Source organism: Chiloscyllium punctatum, chromosome 39 (genome assembly GCF_047496795.1).
Source record: "Chiloscyllium punctatum isolate Juve2018m chromosome 39, sChiPun1.3, whole genome shotgun sequence".
NCBI lineage: Eukaryota > Metazoa > Chordata > Chondrichthyes > Orectolobiformes > Hemiscylliidae > Chiloscyllium > Chiloscyllium punctatum.
The window spans coordinates 8458736-8481678 of record NC_092777.1 but is presented as its reverse complement, the minus strand read 5'-3'; the positions used below and the strand labels follow the sequence as shown (position 1 = coordinate 8481678).

The 22943-nt window shown below is 42.0% G+C and overlaps 1 protein-coding gene across 1 annotated transcript in view; it reads left to right on the top strand.

The window, feature by feature from the left end:
• Positions 1-22943, top strand: part of myo15b (myosin XVB) — a 232174-nt gene that overhangs the window by 54792 nt on the left and 154439 nt on the right. Inside the window, exons 5-8 of the mRNA XM_072558127.1 lie at positions 6987-7082; positions 12718-12953; positions 18578-18741; positions 22121-22193. Of these exons, the coding sequence (XP_072414228.1) occupies positions 6987-7082; positions 12718-12953; positions 18578-18741; positions 22121-22193 (569 nt within the window). The remainder of the gene's footprint in view (positions 1-6986; positions 7083-12717; positions 12954-18577; positions 18742-22120; positions 22194-22943) is intronic.

The following is a 22943-nucleotide window of genomic DNA, read 5'->3' as shown; positions in this document are numbered from 1 at the left end:
GAAAAGGTCTCTTGGTGATGGGATGCTGGCCTCTGTGGAGTTATTTCAAGCATGGATCTATAGTTTGTGGAGGAAAGTGCAATGAATAGGTAAAGCTGAACAAATGAAATGATTACAACAGCTCTCTCCTAATGCATCACAAATGGGAGTTGAGACCCCCTCCTTGCTCCCATCCACAAAGTTTCTGTGCTGTATGAATCTATATATCCAAAGAAGTATCTCTGTTTTGTAGAAGAATAGCAGGGGGTGACTTGACAGGCCGAGTGGCCTCCTATTGTGCCAGAATGACTCTGAGAGTTAATGCATAATCGACAATTCAATAAGATTTATAAAAGTGGCTGTAATATTCTGTTTATGATAGGGCATAGACTCATTGAGCAATAAATTTTATCTTGATTCTGAGCAAGGAAACCATGGAATGTTTATCACAGCAAATGGGTATTTGATGATCACGTCCTGCTGGTTACTAATGTGCTTCATACATCTCTGAATATGGCAGTCAGTACAATCAGGATTACAGCAATAAATCCACTCTATTGCAGATAAAACAAACACTGATCCAGCAGTAAATTGATCTTTCCAGGGAAAAGAAGTGCTAGGAGGAAAATAGTTTGAAAATTATGTTGTGTTGTGATGATGTTCCCATAGTATTGGAGTTAAGGAATGTTGGTCGGACAGTGTTGAGGCAGCTAACCCCATGCTTTACCTGGCCTGGGAGTCATGATGTGCAGGTGTAAGTGTTCAACAAGTTTCTTTAGGGTCATAGATATGTACAGCACAGAAACAGACCCTCTGGTCCAACTCGTCCATACTGACCAGCTATCCCAACCTAATCTAGTCTCATTTGCCAGCACTTGGCCCATATCATTCTAAACTCTTCCTATTCATTTACTCATCCTGATGCCCTTTAAATGCTGCACTTGTACCAGCCTCCACCACTTCCTCTGGCAGCTTATTCCATACATGCACCACCCTCTGCATGAAAAAGTTGCCCCTTAGGTCCCTTATATCTCTTTCCTCTCTCATCCTAAACCTATGCCCTCTAGTTCTAGACTCCCCCACCCCAGAGAAAAGACTTTGTTTATTTATCCTATCCATGCCCCTCATGATTTTATAAACCTCTATAACATCACCCCCCAGCCTTCGACACTCCAGGGAAAACAGCCCCATCCTGTTCAATCTCTCCCTGTAGCTCATATTCCCCAACCCTGGCAACATCCTTGTAAATCTTTTCTGAACCCTTTCAAGTTTTACAACATCCTTCCGATAGGAAGGAGACCAGAACTACACACAGTATTCCAACAGTGGTCTAACCAATGTCCTGAACAGTCGCAACATGACCTCCTAACTCCTGTACTCAATACTCTGACCAATAAAGGAAAGCATACCAAATGCCTTCTTCACTATCCTATCTACCTGTGACTCTACTTTCAAGGAGCAAAGAACCTGCACTCCAAGGTCTCTTTGTTCAGCAACACTCCTTAGAAACTTATCATTAAGTGTATAAGTCCTGCTCTGATTTGCTTTCCCAAAATGCAGCACCCAGCATTTATCTAAATAAAACTCCATCTGCCACTCCTCAGCACACTAGCCCATCTGATCAATATCCCTTTGTACTCTGAGGTAACCTTCTTCACTTTCCACTGCCCCTCTAATTTTGGAGTCATCTGCAAACTTACGAACTATAACTCCAGATCATTTATATAAATGACGAAAAGTAGTAGACCAAGCACCGATCCTTGTGTCACTCCACTGGTCACAGGCCTCCAATCTGAAAAGCATCACGCCACCACCACCCTCTGTCTTCTACCTTTGAGCCAGTTCTATTTCCAAATGGCCAGTTCTCCCGGTATTCCAAGAGATCTAATCTTGCTAAGCAGTTTCCCATGGGGAACCTTGTCGAACGCCTTACTGAAGTCCATATAGATCACATCTACCACTCTGCCCTCATCAATCCTCTTTGTTCCTTCTTCAAAAAACTCAATCAAGTTCATGAGACATGATTTCCCACGCACAAAGCCATGTTGACTATCCTGAACCAGTCCTTGCCTTTCCAAATACCATGAACATCCTGTCCCTCAGGATTCCCTCCAACAACTTGCCCACCACTGACGTCAGGCTCACTGGTCTATAGTTCCCTGGTTTGTCCTTACCACCCTTCTTAAACAATGGCACCATGTCAGCCAACCTCCACTCTTCTAGCACCTCATCTGTGACTATCAATGATACAAATACCTCAGCAAGAGGCACAGCATTCACTTTCCTCGTTTTCCACAGAGTTCAAGGGCACACCTGGTCAAGTCCTGGGGATTTATGCATTTCAAGACATCACACCTCCTCCGCTGTAATACGGACATTTTTCAAGACATCACCATCTACTTCCCTACATTCTATGTCTTCCATGTCCTTTACAGTAAACACTAATGCAAAAAACCCATTTATTATCTGCCCCATCTCCTGCGGTTCCACACAAAGGCTGCCTTGCTGATCTTTGAGGGGCCCTATTCTGTCCGTAGTTACGCTTTTGTCCTTAATGTATTTATAAAAACCCTTTGGATTCTCCTTAACCCTATTTGCCAAACTACCTCATGTCCCCTTCTTGCCCTCCTGATTTCCCTTTTAGGTATACTCCTACTGCCTTTATACTCTAAGAATTCACTCGATTGCTCCTTTTTCTTAACCAAACTCTCAATTTCGTTAGTCATCCAGCATTGTCTACACCTACCAACCTTTCCTTTCACTCAAACAGGAATATACTATCTCTGGACTCTCATTATCTCATTTCTAAAGGCTTCCCATTTTCCAGCCTTCCCTTTACCTGCCCCCAATCAGCTTTTAAAAGTTCTTGCCCAATACCGTCAAAATGGGCCTTTCTCCAATTTAGAACTTCAACTTTTAGATCCAGTCTATCCTTTCCTAGCAGTATTTTCAAACTAATAGAATTATGGCCGCTGGCCCCAAAGTGCTCCCCTACTGACACTTCAGTCATCTGCCTTGCCTTATTTCCCAAGAGTAGGTCAAGTTTTGCACCTTCTCTCGTAGATACATCCACATACTGAATCAGAAAATTGTCTTGTACACACTTAACAAATTCCTCTCCATCTAAACCCTTAACACTATGGCAGTCCCAGTCAATGTTTGGAAAGTTAAAATCCCCTACCACACCACCCTATTATTCTTACAGATAACCGAGATCTCCTTACAAATTAGTTTCTCAATTTCCTACTGACTATTAATACATTCTCAAAAAGGTGATCATCCCTTTTTTATTTCTCAGTTCCACCCAAATAACTTCTCTGAAAGTATTTCCTGGAATATCCTCCATACGTAAAGGTGCAACACTATCCCTTATCAAAAACATCACTTCCCCTCCTCTCTTGCCTCCCTTTCTATCGTTCCAATGTATCCTGGAACATTAAGCTGCCAGTCCTGTCCATCCCTGAGCCATGTTTCCGTCATTGCTATGATATCCCAGTCCCATGTTCCTAACCATGCCCTGAGTTCATCTGCCTTCCCCGTCAGGCCTCTTGCATTGAAATAAATGCAATTTAATTTATCAGTCTTACCTTGTTCTCTGCTTCATTCCTGCCTGCCCTGACTGTTTGACTCACTTCTGTTCTCAACTGTACCAGTTTCTGATTGATGTCTTTCCTCACTATCTCCCTCTATCCATGCTCTCTGCACACCCCCCCCCCGCCGAACAGTTCTAGCAAATCTCTCTGCTGGTATATTAGTCCCCTCCCAATTCAGGTGCAATCCATCCTTCTTGTACAAGTCACTTTTACCCCAGAAGAGGTTCCAATGACCCAAAAATGTGAACCCTTCCCCCATGCACCAGCTCCTCAGCCACACATTCATCTGCTCTGTCCTCCTATTCCTACCTTAACTAGCCCGTAGTACTGAAGTAATCCAGATATTATTATCCTCAAAGAGCTCCTTTTCAAATTCCTGCCTGACATTCTGAGTTCTCCCTTTAGAATTTCATTCTTTTCCCTTCCTATGTCATTGGTTTCAATGTGTACAATGACCTCCTGCAGGTCCCTCTCTACCTTGAAAACATTCTGCACCCTCTCAGAGACATCCTTGACCCTGGCACCAGGGAGGTAACACACCATTCTGATTTTCATTGCTGGCCACAAATGTCTGTCTGTGCCTCTGACTAGAGAGTCCCTTAACACAATCGATCTCTTGGAACCGGCCGTATCCCTCATTGCATTAGAGCCAGTCTCAATGCCAGAAACTTGGCTGTTCATACTACGTTCCCCCGAGAATCCATCACTCCCTACATTTTCCAAAACAGCATACTTGTTTGAAATGGGTATAGCCACAGAAGACTCCTACACTACCCACCTCCCTCTCTTACCTTTCCTGGAGTTAGCCCATCTATCTGACAGTATCTGTGGCTTTTCTCCCTTCCTTTCACTGCCATCTATAACACACCCCTGAGCTCCTGTAAATTCCTCATTGCCTCTAACTATCATTCCGACTGATCCATTCGACCTGATCGGATTCGCAACCAAAGACATGTGTTTGAAAACACTAGCCTTCGGGGCACTGCTTCTTCTTCAGGTGCTAGTAGGAGAGGAAGTCCTTAGGCACAGAATTCATAATGAAAAGGTCTTTTCCTTATAAATTCTGGGTCTAAGATCTTCTTGTCTCACTAGCACCAGATGAAGGAGCAGCTCTCTGAAAGCTAGTGTTTTCAAATAAACCCGTTGGATTATAACCTGGTGTTGTGTGATTTTTGACCTTGTCCTGGGAGTGTTTGATGGGGACTATGTGGAGGGAGCTTTAATTCTGTGACCAACCTGTGCTGTTTGGGTCTTGGGAGTATTTGATGGGGACAGTGTAGAGGAAGGTTTACTTTCAGCAAGAATAGCGGTGGCTTTGCTTTCAGTTTGAAAGAAAAGGGAGAGCTTTACTCTGTATTCAGTCCCATGCTGTGAGTGAATAAAGAAAGGGAGAGAGAACAAATGAAGTAGTGAAGAACAGAATCAAAATCAAAGATTGATGAAGCAGCAATGGAAAAGGATGCGTGACTTAAAGATTCTGGCTCGTCGGACTCAGGAATATCATCATTTATAGTAAATGATGCTGAAGGAGGGTATGGGAAAGGATGGGAACACTGTAAATGTACTGACAGGTTTGCAGATTTCTGGTACTGACAGCACAATCGAGTGGGATTGAAGTATGTATCATTTTGTTGGTTTGAACATTTGCTGATCACTTGCTGTGCAGGGCCACAAGTCATCTGAGCACCTTGTATTTTGTTACAACTATATAACATCGTTAGTGTACCCAATTGCTGATGCTTAACTTCTCTCCGAAAATGCCTTGTATGGGATTCTTTAAGAGGGCAATTCAAGACCATCTTCTTTCAGCAACTGAGGACGGGTGTCAGTGCTGGTCTTGCATGTGACTCCCACATCCTGTGAATTAATTCATCTCAGTATGAATACAGTCTGATCAGTGTTCAAAAAGAAAATGTTTGTACAATCCATTTGCCAATGCTATATACTTTGCCAATGCAGTGGTTAGCACTGCTGCCTCACAGCGCCACAGACCTGGGTTCAATTCCCGCCTCAGGTGACTGACTGTGTGGAGTTTGCACGTTCTCCCCGTGTCTGCGTGGGTTTCCTCCGGGTGCTCCGGTTTCCTCCCACAGTCCAAAGATGTGCAGGTCAGGTGAATTGGCCATGCTAAATTGCCCGTAGTGTTAGGTAAGGGGTAAATGTAGGGGTATGGGTGGGTTACGCTTCGGCGGGTCGGTGTGGACTTGTTGGGCCGAACGGCCTGTTTCCACACTGTAATGTAATCTATTAAAAAAACTATTGGCTGCTGTGTTCATTCCTGAAGCAGACAAAAAATAGGAAACAATCAAAACTCATTTCTCCAAGCTCCCCAAGACAAGTATAGGAAGAGCATGAGCCATTTCTAAACACCCATTTCCCAACAACCCCAAAATATATCCACATTTCAATTCTGAAGCAATATAGAACCAACTGTTGTGTTCTGAAGGGTTAACATCAAACATTAACTCTGACTCTCTCCACACAGGTGCTGCCAGAGCTGCAGAGTTTTTCCAGCAATTTCTGTTTTTGTTATCCATCTGTTGGATCTGAAGGCCATAAGAAGCATCTTCCACACTTCAGATACTGTTCAAGAGCTCAGTCTGCCTATAAATTAACAATGACTGTCTTAACATTCAAAACACCCCTGTCTAAGTTTCCTGACTCCGAGCTCAGGCTATTTCATCCATTTTGCATTTTTTCCATGTCTGGTATCTATGCTATAACTTGGGTTTGTAACCATTCCCAGTTAAAATAGGGCCAAGAGAATCACAAATTACAGAATTGCAGAAGTTTGATGGTGCAGAAGGAGGCTATTCAGCCCATTGTGTCTTCACTAGCTCATTAAATGAGTGTCATTAGATTAGGTTACTTACAGTGTGGAAACAGGCCCTTCGGCCCAACAAGTCCACACCGACCCTCCGAAGAGCAACTCACCCAGACCCATTCCCCTACATTTACACCTTCACCTAACACTACAGACAATTTAGCATGGCCAATTCACCTAACCTGCACATTTTTGGACAGTGGGAGGAAACCAGAGCACCTGGAGGGAACCCATACAGATACAGGGAGAATGTGCAAACTCCACACAGACGGTTGGCTGAGGCAGGAATTGAACCCTGGTCTGTGGCGCTGTGAGGTAGCAGTGCTAACCACTGTGCCACCGTCCCGTCATAGTGAAGAGAAATTCATGACTACCACACTTCCAGAAGAGAGCTATTTTCCAAAGGGGTGGAGGGTTAAGATAGGACTAAGATCAGTTGAAATTGGTTTCTGTAATCTTAATCTTCTACCAGAGACCACCCTTTAAAGCAGATATTTGTAGAAATATAAGCAAATAAAGAAAGCAGTGCAACTCCTCACATGCTCAGCTTGTTGTTTATACACTTACTGTTGAATTTTGTTCTTATGCAGGTCCCTCAGTTACAGGTATTGAACCAACCTCTACAACAGCCTCTCACACACCTGGAGGGAGCAGAGAAACATGCAGCTCTGGAACTTTTCAAACTGGTACGTAACAGCTTGCACAGTCTACAACCAATTTGCTAAGCTCTTTGTCTGTAACGAACTCACAAACTCATTAACTCACCCCTTTCCAATGACTGGAACACTGTGATAGTTCATTCTTCTCTTCATTATTCTCCTACAATGAACTTCAAACACTTAGTCATCCCATTACCATGGGGGAGTTCATTTTCTTGCAGAGATCTTGCAGAAACTCTGGAGCTGTGTTTCAAGACCCCTTATACATAAGATGAACTCTATTTCTGAACCTTTTCTTCTGCTTGTAACTCAAATTGGCGCTGGATTGTGATGACAAAGCACTTTTCATTATTTCCTCCGAGATATGTGGCAATAAATAAAATACAATAATACAAAACTCATAAATAACTCATAACTTAATTCAACAGGTGAGCAGGGCAAGTCTGAAGTGATAATTTACCTCCAAATGATTTATAGCTTGACACTGGTAAAAGGATATCATATACTAAAATTACTCAATTGGAGTTGAAACATAGGTGCAATTAAGTTACACAGTCCTGCACAGCTGAGAATAAAACCTAACTTGAGGGTTCTTGACTGCAACTGTTAATGATAAAGTGATCACTGCCTCAGAAGGGTGATGAGATTATTACTGGATGTGTTTTGCTGCAAGATCTTGGAATCCATTGGAGGAAATGTTATGACTATTTTATTGGAGGATAGGGGACAAGGAGTAGGAATAAATAGTTAGTTACCAGTTTGAAGGGATGTGTTGTCCTCCAGGGATCTGTAATAGGATTTTAGCTTTTCTTTATTATACCATAGAGACTTAGATGAAGGAATGGACAGTCACTTGTCCAAGTTTGCAGACGACACTAAATTGGAAGGAACAGGAAGATGAGCAGCGGGGAACAGAAGATTACTCAAGGGACAGACTAAGTGAGTGGACCAAATGGTAACAAATGGATATCAATATGGGAAGTGCAGTCGTCTGACTTGGATCCAAGAAAAAATAACTCCAAGTATTAATGCTGACAGCTCAATTCTGTGGAGGAGCAGAGAGATTCCAGAGTAAATGTACACAAGTCATTAAAAGCTAATGGACAGGTACAAAAACCAATCCTAAAAGCTAATTGAATGTTATCCTTCATCTCAACGGAGCTGGTGACAAAGAGATAGAGGTTAGGAGCATAGGAACGAGAATAATATATTCAGCCTATTGAGCCTGCTGTGCCATTTAATATATTCATAGCTGATTGAATACTTCACTCCATCCACTATTCCTGTACCTCATTGGTAATCAGAAATCTACCAAACTTTACTTTAAATTTACTGAAGTACTGAGTTCCACAACTCTCTTGAGAGGAGAATTCAAAAGATTCACTACCCTTTCATTTTCTCCTTATCTTAGTCCTCAGGGGAGGCAATGGCCTCATGGTATTGTCGCTAAATTATTAATCCAGTCATCCAGACATAATGTTCTAAGGGGAGTAGAGGGCTTTTGCCCGAAACGTTAATTTTTTTCTTTCCTGCTCCTTGGATGCTGCCTGAACAGCTGTGCTTTTCCAGCACCACTCTAATCCAGAATCTGGTTTCCAGCATCTGCAGTCATTTTTTTTTACCACAATGTTCTAATGATCTAGGTTTGGATCCTACTGCAGCAGATGGTGGTATTTGAATTCAATAAAAATCTGGAATTAAGAGCCCTTGGCTTTTTTTTTAAGAGAAGTTGTAAAGGCAGAGGTGCTAAAGGTCTGGGAAGAGCTTCATTTAACAATGGCAGGAGGGTGGCCAATTCTCCCAGTTCAGATTTTGTCTAGTTTGGTTTAGCTGGGGCACTCACAAAGATGCTGGAGCCCAGGAAGGTTGCAGCTTCAGCAAATGTTTCTTGACTGACTTTCTCTCAGAAATCTCTTTAGATGTTGTTCCCTCCTACCTGTAAGAATCAGTGTTTCAATTTAGCTTTTTGCCAAGGGGTGTGTTTATATGATATTACTGGATTGGAACAGTTCCTTGGCTAAGTTGCTGAATTGGCTCAGTTAAGTTTTCCAATAATTGTTATTCTAAATTCCATTTCTTTTGTTCGTGTTTCAACTGTAGTGTTTGAATAAATTCTGTTTTGTTTAGCCAGCTGTATTACATCTGGAATATCCACTCCACTCCTGCCTTTAAAGTAAAAAAAGTTAGGGTCTGGGCTACCTTCTTAAAATATTTTTGAGGGGATCTGGTCTGTTCCATAACAATGGGGCACTACCACCATACTAAATGGAATAAACTTCAAACAGATTTAGCAACTCAAGTCTGGACATCCATGTGGTGCTGTGGGTCATCAGCAATAGCAGAGTCAAATTTCAACACAATCTGCAAGCTCATGGACTACCCTACATCCAACCCAACCATGACTATCAAGTTGGGGAGCAAAACTAGTTTGAGAGTACAGAAAGGCATGCAACAGACATTTCTAAACACAAGGTCAAAAACTTGATGGAAGCTACCAAACAGGTCTACTTGCATATCAACAGCATAAGCAACAAGTGACAGAGCTAAGCGATCCCACAACTAATGGGTCAGATCTAAGCTACGCAGTCCCACCACATCCAGGAATGAATGATGTTGGACAGTTAACTGGAGGAGGTTCCACAAGTATCCCCATCCTCAGTGATGGGACAGTCGCCAGTACCATGAAGGAAGGCAATGCCTTGTGGTATTATCACTGACCTGTTAACTCAGAAACCCAGATAATGTTCTGGGGAACATAGGTTTGAATCCCCACAATGGCGGATGATGAATTTGAATTCGCCCCAAATATCTGGAATTAAGAGTCTAATGATGATCATAAATCCATTATCAATTGTCAAAAAACCCATCTGGTTCACAAATGTCCTTTAGGGAAGGAAACTGCTGTGATTCCAGAACCACAGCAATATAGTTGACCCTTAACTGCCCTCTGGGCAATTAGGAATGGGTAATAAATGCTGCCAGCCAGTGACACCCTTACCCTGTAAACAAATTTTAAAAACTCATAGATGCCAATCTTTTGCCAATTTGATTCACTCCATGTGATACCAAGAAATGATTGGGAGCACTGGACACTGCAAATGCCTTGAGTATTGACAGCACTCTGGCAATAGTATTGAAGACCTGTGCTACAGAACTTGCTGCTCTCCTGGCCAAGCAGTACCAGCACAGCAAAACAAGGACACCTATCCGACAATGTGGAAAATTGCCCAGATATGTCCTGTACACAAAAGGGAGGACAAATCCAATTATTATCCTATCAGTCTACTCTCGATCATCAGTAAACCAACGGAAAGTGTCATCAACAGTGCTATCAAGCAGCACCTGCTCAACAATAACCTGCTCAGTGATGCCTAGTTTGGGTTCTGCCAGGGCCATTCAGCCCTTAACCTCATTCCAGCCTTGTTTTAAACATGAATAAAAGAGCTGAATTCCAGAGGTGAAGTGAAAGTGACAGCCCTTGACATCATGGCTGCATACGATTGAGTATGTCATCAAGTAGCCCTAACAGAACTGGAAAGAATGGGTATCGGGAGAAAACTCTCCATTGGTTAGTATGAACCTGGTACATAGGAAGATGGCCTATCTATGGCCCTCATAATTTTATAAATCTCAAACATGTCCCCTCTCAATCACCCCTGCTCCAATGAAAACAACACAGACTGTCCAATCTTTCTTCATAACTACAATTCTCCATCCCAGTCATCATCCTAGTAAGCAGCAAATTGCAAAGTCTCAACACTCATCCCTGCAAACCCCATTGGACAAGGGTTTCCAGAGACAAAACACCCCATCATCCTCTGCTTTCAGGTAATTTTGTATCCAATTGGCTATATTTCCCTGATTACCTTTGCTATCAGTCTAACACGTAGGACCTAATCAAAACTCTTGCTAAAGACCAAGTCAACATATCAAATGCATTGCCTTCACCCTCAAGCAAGTTGATCAGACATGACCTCCCCTTAACAAAACCATGCTGACTGTTCTTGATTAATCCCTGCCTCTCCAAACAGAGATTAATTCTGTCCCTCAGAATTGCTTCCAACAGTTTTCCAACAATGGGATTAGACTGATTGGCCTATGCGGTTTCCTGTTTTAACTGTTGAATAAGCGGTAAGACATTGGCTGTCCTTCACTCTTCCAATGGCAATCTCCAGGACGTTGGTGGCAAGGGGTCCAGTGATGGTGATACCATTGAATATCAAGGAGTGGTGATTAGGTTCTTGTCTGAAATGGCATTGTCTGGGATTTATATGGCACATATGGGTGGCTGGGTAAAAATTCTGGAATTCTATTACTAATGACATTGTGGGTCTAGCTACAGTACAGGGACTTCAATGGTTCAAGAAGACAGCCCATCACCACCTTCTCAAGGGCAATTAGGCACGGGCAATAAATGCTGGCCCAGTGATTCCCATATCCCCATTTCCATTAAAATAAAACTTCACTCAGAAATTCTGTCGAAAGTATTGCATTCACTTGCAGGCACTGTACCTCAAGAATGCAATGCAGTTTCAACAAAATAAAATCAAGCATTAGTTCAATTGTGACAGATTACAGTTTTCTTTATTCATTCAAAGTATGTAGGTATTGCAGATTAGGTACTTATTACCCACTGGTAATTGGCTATTAAGGAGTGATGTAATTGATTATTTTACATTTATGAAATGAGATTACAAAATAAATAGGGAGAAACAGTTACTTCCTTTGAGGGTGTCTAAGCCAGTGCCTATTAGAATTAAAGGTTAGACCATTCAGAAGTGATTTTAGGAAGCATTTCTTAACACAGTGAGAAATCTGAAACTCTGACTTTTAAAAGTGCTGTGAACGAAGAGATTTCCATTGGTTAGTGTTGTAGAGCATGACAGCATCAAACATCAATCAGTATCTAGTTACAGTCGTAATTCTGTACTGTCATCTCTGTTTGTCAGAAAGATTCATGCAATCCCTACAGTACGGAAACAGGCCCTTCGGCCCAACAAGTCAACACTGATCCTCCAAAGAGTAACCCAGACCCTATATTTACCCTCTGATCAATGCACATAACCTACACTTTGCTGAACATTATGGGCAACTTAGCATTGCCAATTTACCTAACCTGCATACCTTTTGGATTGTGGGAGGAAACCCACACAGACGTGGGGAGAATGTGCGAACTCCACACAGTCAGTCACCTGAGGCCGGAATCAAACAGTGGCGCTGTGAGGCAGCAATGCTAACTACTGAGCCACCGTGCCATTGTATTGCTGTTTTTAACAGTATGTCTTTCACTGTTTATAACAGTGTGTTTCCATCTGTATGTTCTGTTTTACTCTGGTTTCCTATGGGATTGTAGCTCCACATTTTCTATAACAGTGCAACACTGTCAGCAACTGTCCTGAAACCATGTGTAATGGTCTGACTTTAATCAAATTAACAGTGTTCTGACTTTGTCTGCAGTGATTTAACTCTGTAACTGTCTGAATTTGTAATAGTCCCCTCTGCCATTTGCCATTGTAGACTGTACCTGTGAGAGTGCTTCTTTGTCTGATTGTAGGAGATAGACTGTGTTTATAATGCTGTTGTTCTGCCTGTAGGGGTCTGACTATTACTTCAATATCATCACACTGAACACAGTAGTGAAGTTTTGCTTTTCTTTTGCTAGGTTCTGCGCTTTCTGAAAGATGAGTTTCTCCATGGCAGGAAGGAAATCCTCCTTGGCAATTTTATTGCACATAAAGGAATATCAAATCCCACACTCCGGAATGAGATCTTTTGCCAGGTGGTGAACCAAACCTGGAAGAATCCGGACATGGAGAATTGGCAGCGAACTTGCCTGTTGATGGCCACCTGCCTGAGCTGCTTACGACCTTCTCCCGAGCTTGAGAAGCCTCTACTCAAGTGAGCGAACCTTACATGTTTATTTGGGCTGGGAGGGAGTGCCAGAGGCTATGATGAAAAATGAACCTGAATTATGAATTTTCACCTCAGGTACCAAAATTACCATGACTGAATAACTAGCAACCTCTGGACAGTATAGTTATGAGATTGGATTGAACATGACTAAGTTTTACACCATAAAAAAATAGTATTTATAGTATCAACATAAGACATTCAGCTCAAATAGTCCATGCTCCATACCAACCTCCCCCAGCAAGTTCAGGGGGAATGGGTAATAGGGAAAGCATATGGAATGTTGACCTTGCAATATGAGAATGCAATATGAAAATCGTAAGGTTTTGCTAAACTTTTACAAGGAATTAGTCAGGCAACAGCTGGAATATTGTGAACAGTTTTGGGCCTATTATCTGAAGGAAGATATATTGGCATTGGAGTCAGTCCACAGAAAATTCACTGGTCTGATACCGGGTATGGAGAAGCTGTCTTCTGAGGAGAGGTTAAGTAGATTGAGCCTGGACTCATTGGAATTTTGAAGAATAATAGGCAACCTCATTGAATCCTATAGGTTTCTTAGAGGTCTTGACGATCTGTTTCCTCTCATAGAAGAGCCTAGGATCAGAAGGCATCTCAGAATATGGCACATTTAAGACAGAGAAGAGGAGGAATTTCTTCTCTCAGAGAGTAGTGAATCTGTGGAATCTTTAACCACAGAAGGCTGTTGAGGCTGGATCACAAGTTTACAGAGATAGACAGATTTTTAATCAGTAGGTGAATCAAAGGTTATGGACAAAAGGCATGAAAGTGAAGTTGAGCATTATCAGATCAGCCATGATCTCATTGAGTGGCAGAGCAGAATCAATGGGGCTGACTGGTCAACTTCTCATACGTTTTACGGACTTATGTTACCTCATCTAACTCAATCAGACCATTCTTCTATTCCATTCTTCCTCAGGTATTCATCCAGCTTACTTTGACAGCATCCCTATAAACAAATGATCCAATGTTTTAAACCACACAGAACTGGAAGATTCCAGAGTCAATTGCAGGATATGCCAACTTAACTGTCGCAGTAGGGGCTCAATTCAACCAGTGCCCTGAGACCAAAAGAAAGAAAACCTCTAATTCATGATTACTATTGTTTATTTTAATTCTTTAATCAGATATAGCCGTCACTCGCTGTCCCTATTGTCCACCCTTAGTTGCCTTGAAGAGATTGTGATGCATCACCTTCTTGGACTGCTGTAGTCCAGCTGGTGCAGTACAACGTCAGTGCTCTTAGGAAGGGGTTACAGGATTGACACAACCAAAGAGGACTAACAGCAATATATTTCCAAGTGGTGTGGAGCATGAAGAGAAACTTGCAGGTTGTGGTGTTCCCATGTATCTGCTGCCCTTGTCGATCTAGTTGGTAGAGATGGTACAGGTTTGGAAGGTTTGGTCAGAAGAGGCTTGGTGAGTTACTGCAATCTTGGAATTGGTGGAGAAGGAAGTGAATGTCTAAGGTGGTGGATGTGGTGCCAGTCAAGTGGACTGCTTTGTCTTGAATGGTGTCAAGCTTCTTGAATAATGTTGAAGTTGCACGCATCCAGGCAGGTACGGAGTATTCCATCACACTTTTGACTTGTGCCATGTAGATGGTTGTCAAGATTAGGAGAATTATGAAGTGAGTCATTCATCAAAGAATTCCCAGCCTGTCAGAACCCAAACTAACAGAGTCACTTGTTAGCACTGCTGATGACCCATTCTTTCACTTTGCAATAACATTTGTGGATGACAGATCAGTCGAGGAAGCGTATCCCTTTAAGTGGACGGGTGACAATTGGAAAACAACTGCTTAAATCATCAGTATTTGGGGGAAAATAATTCCCTAACACTTCCAGGGTCACTGGGAGTGGTATTAGGTGGAGTGAGCTCCTCAATATACTACATTTGACCTATAATGCCCTAGGTGTATTTAAAAAGGATGGTGCAGAGAGAGCTTTATTCTGTATGTAACTCTGTGCTGTCCCTGTCATGGCAGTGTTTGACAGAGATAGTGTAGAGGAAGCTTTATTCTGTATCTAATCCCATGCTGTCCCTGTCCTGGGAATGTTGTGATGGGTACCAAGCTTTATTCTCGGTCTTGGAAGTGTTTGTTTTGGACTGTATAGAGGGAACTTTACTCTGAATCTAACAGCATGCTGTCCCTATCCTAGGAGTATTTGGTGGGCACAGTGCAGATAGAGTCTTACAGCATGGAAACAGACCCGTTGGTCCAATTAGTGCATGCTGACCAGGTTTCCTAAACTGAATTAGTTCTACTTTCTTGTATTTGGCCAATATCCCTCTCAACCTTCCCTATCCATGTACCTGTCCAAATGTCTTTTAGATGTTGTAATTATCCACACCTCTACCACTTCCTCTAGCAGCTTGTTCCATATACATTCCACCATCTGATAGAAAATGTTACCCCTCAGGTCCCTTTTAAATCTTTCTCCTCTCACCTCAAACCTACACCCTCTAGTTTTGAAATATTCTACCATGGGGAAAAGACCTTGGCAGTTCACCTTATCTATAGCCCTCATGATTTATGAACCTCTGTAAGGTCATCCCCTCAGCCTCCTACACTCTAGGGAAGAAGAGCCTCTCTAGTCTAACATACTTGAAAATCTTTTTGTACCTTTTCTAGTTCAATAACATTCTCCCTACAGCAGGGTGACCAGAATTATATTCAGTACTCCAAAAGAGACCTGTCCAATGTCTTGTACAGCCATAACATGACTTCCAAATCCTGCACTCAATACTATGATCAATGAAGGCAAGCGTGCAAATGCCTTCTTCACCACCTTGTCTACCTATGACACTACTTTCAAGGGACTATGTGCCTGTACCCTGAAGTCTCTCTGTTTAACAACATACCTCAGGGTCCTAATATTAACTGTCTAAATCCTGACTTGGTTTGTCTTACCAAAATGCAACACCTCACATTTACGTGAATTAAACTCCATTTGCCATTCCTTGGCCCATTGGCCCAGTTGATCAAAATCCCATTGTATTCTTAGATAACTGTCTCCACTGTCCACTATATCAACAATTTTGTATCATCTGCAAAATTATTAACCATGCCACCAATGTTCTCATCCAAATTATATATATATATGACAAAAAACAGTGGAGCCAACACAGATTCTCACACATACTGCTGCTCACAGGCCTCCAGTTTGAACAAAAAACCTCTACCACCACCCTGTGTCTCCTACCATCAAATCAACTTTGTATCCAATTGGCTAGCTTTTCCTGGATCCCATGTGATCTGACCTTACTAACCAGTCTACCAGTGGAGTCTTGTCGAAGGCCTTGCTAAAGTCCATATAGACAACATCTACTGCTACACCTTCATCTATCCTCTTGATCACCTTTCAAAAAACTCAATCAAGTACATGAAACATGATTTCCAACACATACAGCCATGTTGACTATTCCTAATCAAATGCATATTGATTCTGTCTCTCAGAATGCCCTCCAACAACTTATCCACCACTCATGTTAGGCTCTGCAGTTCTCTAGCTTATCCTTGCAACATTAGTACAACATTAGTCACCTTCCAGGCTGTCAGCACCTCATCAATGGCTGTCAATGATTCGAATAACTCAGCTAGAGGCCCCGTAATTTCTTCCCTAGCTTTCCACAAAGTTTTGGAATACACTTGATAAGGTCCTGGGGATTTATCTACCCTCAGCATCTCCTCTTCTGTAATATGGACACTTTTCAAGATATCACTATTTATCTTCCTAAATTCCCTAGCTTTCATGTCTTTCTCCATGGTAAATACTAACGCAAAATATTTATTCAGGATCTCACCCATCTCCTTTGGTTCAGCACATAGGCAACCTTGTAGATCTTTAAGGGGCCATTTTCTCTCCCTAGTTATTCTTTTGCTCTTAATATGAAGTAGATTACCTACAGTGTGGAAACAGGCTCTTCAGCCCAACAAGCCCACACTGACCCTCCGAAGAGTAACCCACCCAGACCCATTTTCCCTCTGACTAATGCACCTAACACTACGGGCAATTTAGCATGGCCAAATCACCTGGCCTACATATCTTTGGACTGTAGGAGGAAACCCACGCAGACATGGGGTGAATGTGCAAACTCCACACAGACAGTCACCCAAGGCTGGAATCGAGCCTGGGTCCCTGGTGCTGTGAGGCAGCAGTGCTAACCACTGAGCCACTGTGCTGCCCTAATGACTGTAGAATCTCTTTGGATTCTTCTTTACACTTCCTGCCAACGTTATCCCATGTTCTCTTTTTTCCCTCTTAATTTCTCTCTTCAGTGTACTCCTACATTCCCTATACTCCTCAAGGGATTCACTTGATCCCAGCTGTCTATACCTGGCGTATGCCTCCTTCTTTTTCATGATCAGAGACTAATATCTCCAATACATCCAGTAAACATTCCTGCAAGCACATGAACAGAAATGTGCTGGCCTGAACTCTCGTTATCTCACTTTGCTTGTCTATTTGCCTGTGAACAGTCTCCCTCAACCAACATTTAAAAAGTCCTGTCTAATACTATCAAAATTGGCCTTGCCCAAATTCGAACTTTAACTTGTAGACCAGGCCTAACCTTTTCCGTAACTATTCTAAAACAAATAGAATAATGGTCACTGGTCCCAAAGTACTCTCCCATTAATACTTCAATCACTTGCCCTGCCTTATTTCACAAGAGCAGGTTGAGTTTTGCCTCTTCTCCAATAGGGCTGTCTGCATATGAATTGAAAAATGTATTTTCCTGAACATACTGAACAAATTCCTCCCCCCTCCAAGCTATTAATAGTATGACAGTGCTAGTTTATGTTTGGAAAGTTAAAATTCCCCACCATTACAATCCTCATTGGCATCTGTGATCTCCCCACATATTTCCCACTGACTATTGGAAGGGCTATAGTCCAAGCCTCAAAGTCATCACCACCTTCTTATTTCTTAGTTCCACTAATGTAGCTTCACTAACTATCACTGTGATGTTTTCCCTAATCAAAAATACCATTCTATAGCATCAATGCTCCTTCCTGTAGCATTTGTACCCTGGAACATTGAGCTGCCAGTCCTGTCCTTCTGTCAGCCAAGTTTCTGTAATAGCTATGATATCCCATCCCAAGTTCCCATCCATGCCCTGAGTTCATCTGCCTTAACTGTCAGGCCTCTTGTATTGAAATAAATGCAATTTAGTTCATCAGTCTCGCCTTGTTCCCTCCCATCCTTTTGTCTGCCTTGTCTATTTAACTTGCTGTCTTTAACTTCTGTACCAGGCTCAACCTTGTGTCTTGTCTCACTGCTGCTTAGAGTTCCAACCCCTGCCAGACTAGTTTGAACCCTCTTGAGTAGCTCTAGCAAATCTCCCTGCCTGAATATTGGTCCCCCCACCCCCGGTTCAGGCAGCTTTGCTTTGTATCGAACCCCATGTTGTACCTGTCCTGGAAGTGTTCGAAATTACTTACGTGGAAATTGCTTCATTCCCTACTATTACTATTTCTTAAATTGTGAAGAGAAAGAATGATAGCTGTCTGATTGTGCATGTTGTTTGCAGTAAAATTAACAATATCAACAGGATAAAAGAGAGAATTGTGCCCTGTGCTTACACAGGTATGTGTCTGACCACACCATGGAAGAATACAGGCCCTTGTGTCAACATAAAGCCCTCAGCGCCATGCAACAGACCCAAGGCAGGGCCTACCCTCCAACCCAGCTGGAATGGACTGCCAACCGCAGGCGAGGACAGATGGTTCTTGACATCCACCTGCTTAATGGTATTTATCTGACTACATTCATGTCATTGACTTGATTCACACAACTTGTAGTTCATTGAAAGAATGTTAATTTTCTATCTCTATCTCTTCCATGTCTCCAAACCGCAATCCAGACCTTGAGTATTGCAACACTTGCCTTCTGTTCAGTGCCACAGTGTTGGAGTTGATATACTGTTGATAAGTTGCTAAACTAGGGTCCCATCTGTCTATTTCGATTATTCAGGTGAATGCTGAGGGTCCCATTCCAGGTGCTGCATGGAATGGTTCAAACTAAAATTCCTCATTAACCAACAGCACCTATAACAGTCACTGATCTTTAATCTTATTGCCATATCTGAGATCTTGCAGTATGAAAAGGAATGCTGAAATTAGGTCACTACCAGCAGTAGGTTGTTGTGTCGCCATAGACCATAGGGGCTACTCTCTCATTAGAGAGAAGCAACTGGGAGTGATTTAACCTGAGGGCCACCAGACCTCAGGTGAGGGAAAGAGAATCCTTCATGGTAACCTCAAACTATTGATGGGAATTGAATTCATGCTGTTGGCATCACACTGCTTTACAAACCAACAATCCACCCAATTGGAGGTGATGGCTTAGTGCTATTATCACTAGATTATCACCCTTGAGTTCCAGGTAACATTTAGATTCCTGGGTTCAAATCCCATTGTGGCAGATGGTGGAATTTTACATTCATTAAAAATCTGGAATTCAGAGTTTAATGATATCCATGAATCCATTGCCGATGGTTGGGGAAAGCCCATCTGGTTCACTGCAATCCTTACAACAACAATGTAGTTGACACCTAACTGCCCTCTGGGCACTTAAGGATGGGCAATAAATACTGGTGAAGTCACTGATGCCCTCATCCTGTGAATGATTTTTTAAAAAGTAACTCAAGTGGTTCATTTTGTGTGAAACACCTTTGGATTTTCTATGAAGTAGTACCGTCTGAATTTCGCTGCTCCTCGGATGCTGCCTGAACTGCTGTGCTCTTCCAGCACCACTAATCCAGAATTTGGTTTCCAGCATCTACAGTCATCGTTTTTACCTTGTCCGGACTTGTCCTACCTGCCTATCTCCTTTTCCACCTATCCACTCCACCCTCTCCTCCCTGACCTATCACCTTCAACCCCTCCCCCACTCACCCATTGTACTCTATGCTACTTTCTCCCCACCCCCACCCTCCTCTAGCTTATCTCTCCATGCTTCAGGCTCACTGCCTTTATTCCTGATGACAGGCCTTTGCCCAAAACGTCGATTTCGCTGCTCTTTGGATGCTGCCTGAACTGCTGTGCTCTTCCATCACCACTAATCCAGAATCTGGTTTCCAGCATCTGCAGTCATTGTTTTTACCTACCTGAATGTAAACAGTACAGAGGATATAATGGAATAGGAAGCAATTACATAAGAAATTTTGACCTAAATGCATATCCTATTCACAGGACTTTAAGTTCCATTGTCACATCTTGGATGCAATCTATTTTAATGTTTCTGTTATAAACATGTAATCAAAGTAATGTGTAATTCCTGTAAAATGGGAAATTTCAATATAAACTTGTTCCACTGTAATCACACAGTCTTGCTATTTTAGCAATGCTTCATTTTTCCTGATTAATCCTACTTATACCCCTCAACATTTTCAATATCCCCAATTATTCCCTTTTCTTTCTTAAGTTTTTGGTTGTTTTGCTTCATAACTAAAACATTTCATAACTGCTGTCATTTTGATTAATTTCTTCTGATCCTTCCCTATGTCCTTGATATCTGTCCTAAAGTGAAAGGCAGAAAACTGGATATAATAGTCTAACAATAGCCTAACCAATGATTCTTATCGGGTGACGTATTCAATGTATGCCATTGCTTATAAAGCTCAGAATCCCATATGCATTTTGAATTTTCTCAACTTGTTTGAGTGGCTGGTGTCATGACTGGGATGGGAGGAACGCACTAGCAATTAAGCCCCACAATTCCACCAGCTATACTATTAACATAGATATCTTGATTTAGTTATCAAAATGGCCAATTGACTCCCCCTTTTGTACTCCTGACTACAATTAAAATGACTTTCACTTGGTTTCTTTAATGATCCTGAAGAAATAATTAAATTGTTATGAAACAAACTCACTTCTATAAACAACTGGCAAATAATGGTTAACATCCAAGCTATAATGGGGCAGCATGGTAGCTCAGTGGTTAGCACTGCTGCCTCACAGTGCAAGAGACCCAGGTTTGATTCCAGCCTTGGTGACTGTCTGTGTGGAATTTGCATGTTTTCCACGTGTCTGTATGGGTTTCCTGCAGGTGCTCAGATTTCCTCCCATAGTCCAGAGACGTGCAGGTTAGGTGGATTGGCTGTACTTAAAAACAAAATTGCCCGTAATATTCAGGTATGTGTAAATTAGCCACAGTAAGTCTGGATGGGCTGCTCTTCAGAGGATCAGTATGGACTCAATGAGCCAAATGACCTCCTTCTGAACTGTAGGAATTCCACGATTCTATGAATTTATAATCTTGAATTAGAACCATATCACTTTAATCTCAATCATAGACACATTCACAAAAGACAACAGACTCTGCCGAGATAATATTGCAGAAAAAGGGGCAAAAGGAAAAACATTTCCTTGAGCTAAGGGTCTGAAAATAAATTATACAATTTGATTACTCCTCACTTCCATCCACTTTTCTTGTTGACAAAATTGACTTACTCACAGCCCTGGGGATCAGTGGACTGATGGAAGATTTTTAGTTCAGATTGAAATGAAGCTGATTCATTAGAAAGTGCCCACAGTCCAGCTTTTCAAGAATTCTAAGGTCGTCAGAAATACCAGTATTCAAAAACTTTGTCAGGTTTCCAGAACATTCTGCTGAGAGATGGGAAGGTGGAGGGGAAGCAAGAGAGAAACTTGTAGCTCCTGAGGTTTTTTGTTACTGATTACATAAGCCTATGAAGACTGATAACTAAGTCCAAAGGTTAGTTGGACCTTATCAGTATAGAAGCCCCAATCATCTATTTAATGAAAGGTTTTCCAGTATTCTGTGATCTTTGTCAAAGTTTTGATTTCCTTTTCACCAAAATCACTTGAATTTCTGTAAATAGCAGGTAAATCACAAGACATGGTAAACTGTTAAATCAAAATCAAAAGTTGCTGGAAAAGCTCAGCAGGTCTGGCAGCATCTGTGAAGAGAAATTAGAGTTAACGTTTCAAGTCCGGTGACCCTTCCTCAGAACCAAAACATTAACTCTGATTTAATTTCCAAGAAACCACATGGTTAAAGAGTCTTTTCAAAAGACTCTCCAAATAGTTCCATAACTACCAGGTTTAGGGAGAGAGGCTCAGCCAGAGATTCCTTTCATTTCATTTTATTTTCTTTCACCAGAGGATAAAGTTGCAACGGAGGTAGAGTCCTGGACAACAGGCGAGGAGCTTGCTAACTGGATTTTAAAATTGTGGTAATGTATGCAAAAATCTCACCTGAATGCACTAGATAGACACATAGCCAGTGCAGACAGACATACAGTGAGTGCAAACATAAATGGCAAGTCCATGGGGACCCAGATTTGAATCCCACTATGACAGATAGTGAAATGTGAATTTAGTAGAAATCTGGAATTAAGAATCTATTGATGACTGTGAAACCATTGTTGGTTGTCAGGAGAACCCATCTGGTTCACTAATGTACTTAGGGAAGAAAATCTACCATCCTCACCTGGTCTGATGTACATGTAACTCCAGATGCACAGCAATATGACTTACTCTTAACTGCCCTCTAGCCCATTAGGGATAGCCAGTAACATCCACTCACGTCAGAAACTAGGAATCCTGTGGCACGTAACTCACTTTCTGACTCCCCAAATCCTGTCCACAAAGCATAAGTCAGGAGAATGAGGGAATGCTCACAATTGCCCTGGATGACAGCAGCTCCAAATAATCTTGACATTATCCAGTTCAAGGCTGCCTGCTTGATTGGCATTACCTCCACAAACATCCACTCTTTCTACCACCAATGTTTAGTAGTTATCTACAAGATGTACTGCAGAAATGCACTGAGGCTTCTGAGGCAGCACCTTCCAAACCCGTGACCACTACCATCTAGAAGGACAAGGGCAGCTGATGTATGGTACACACTCATGTAAAACCTTGATTTGATAATTTCTATTAGAGAACACAAGCCATGATGAAGGGGGTCTCCATTGTCCTAT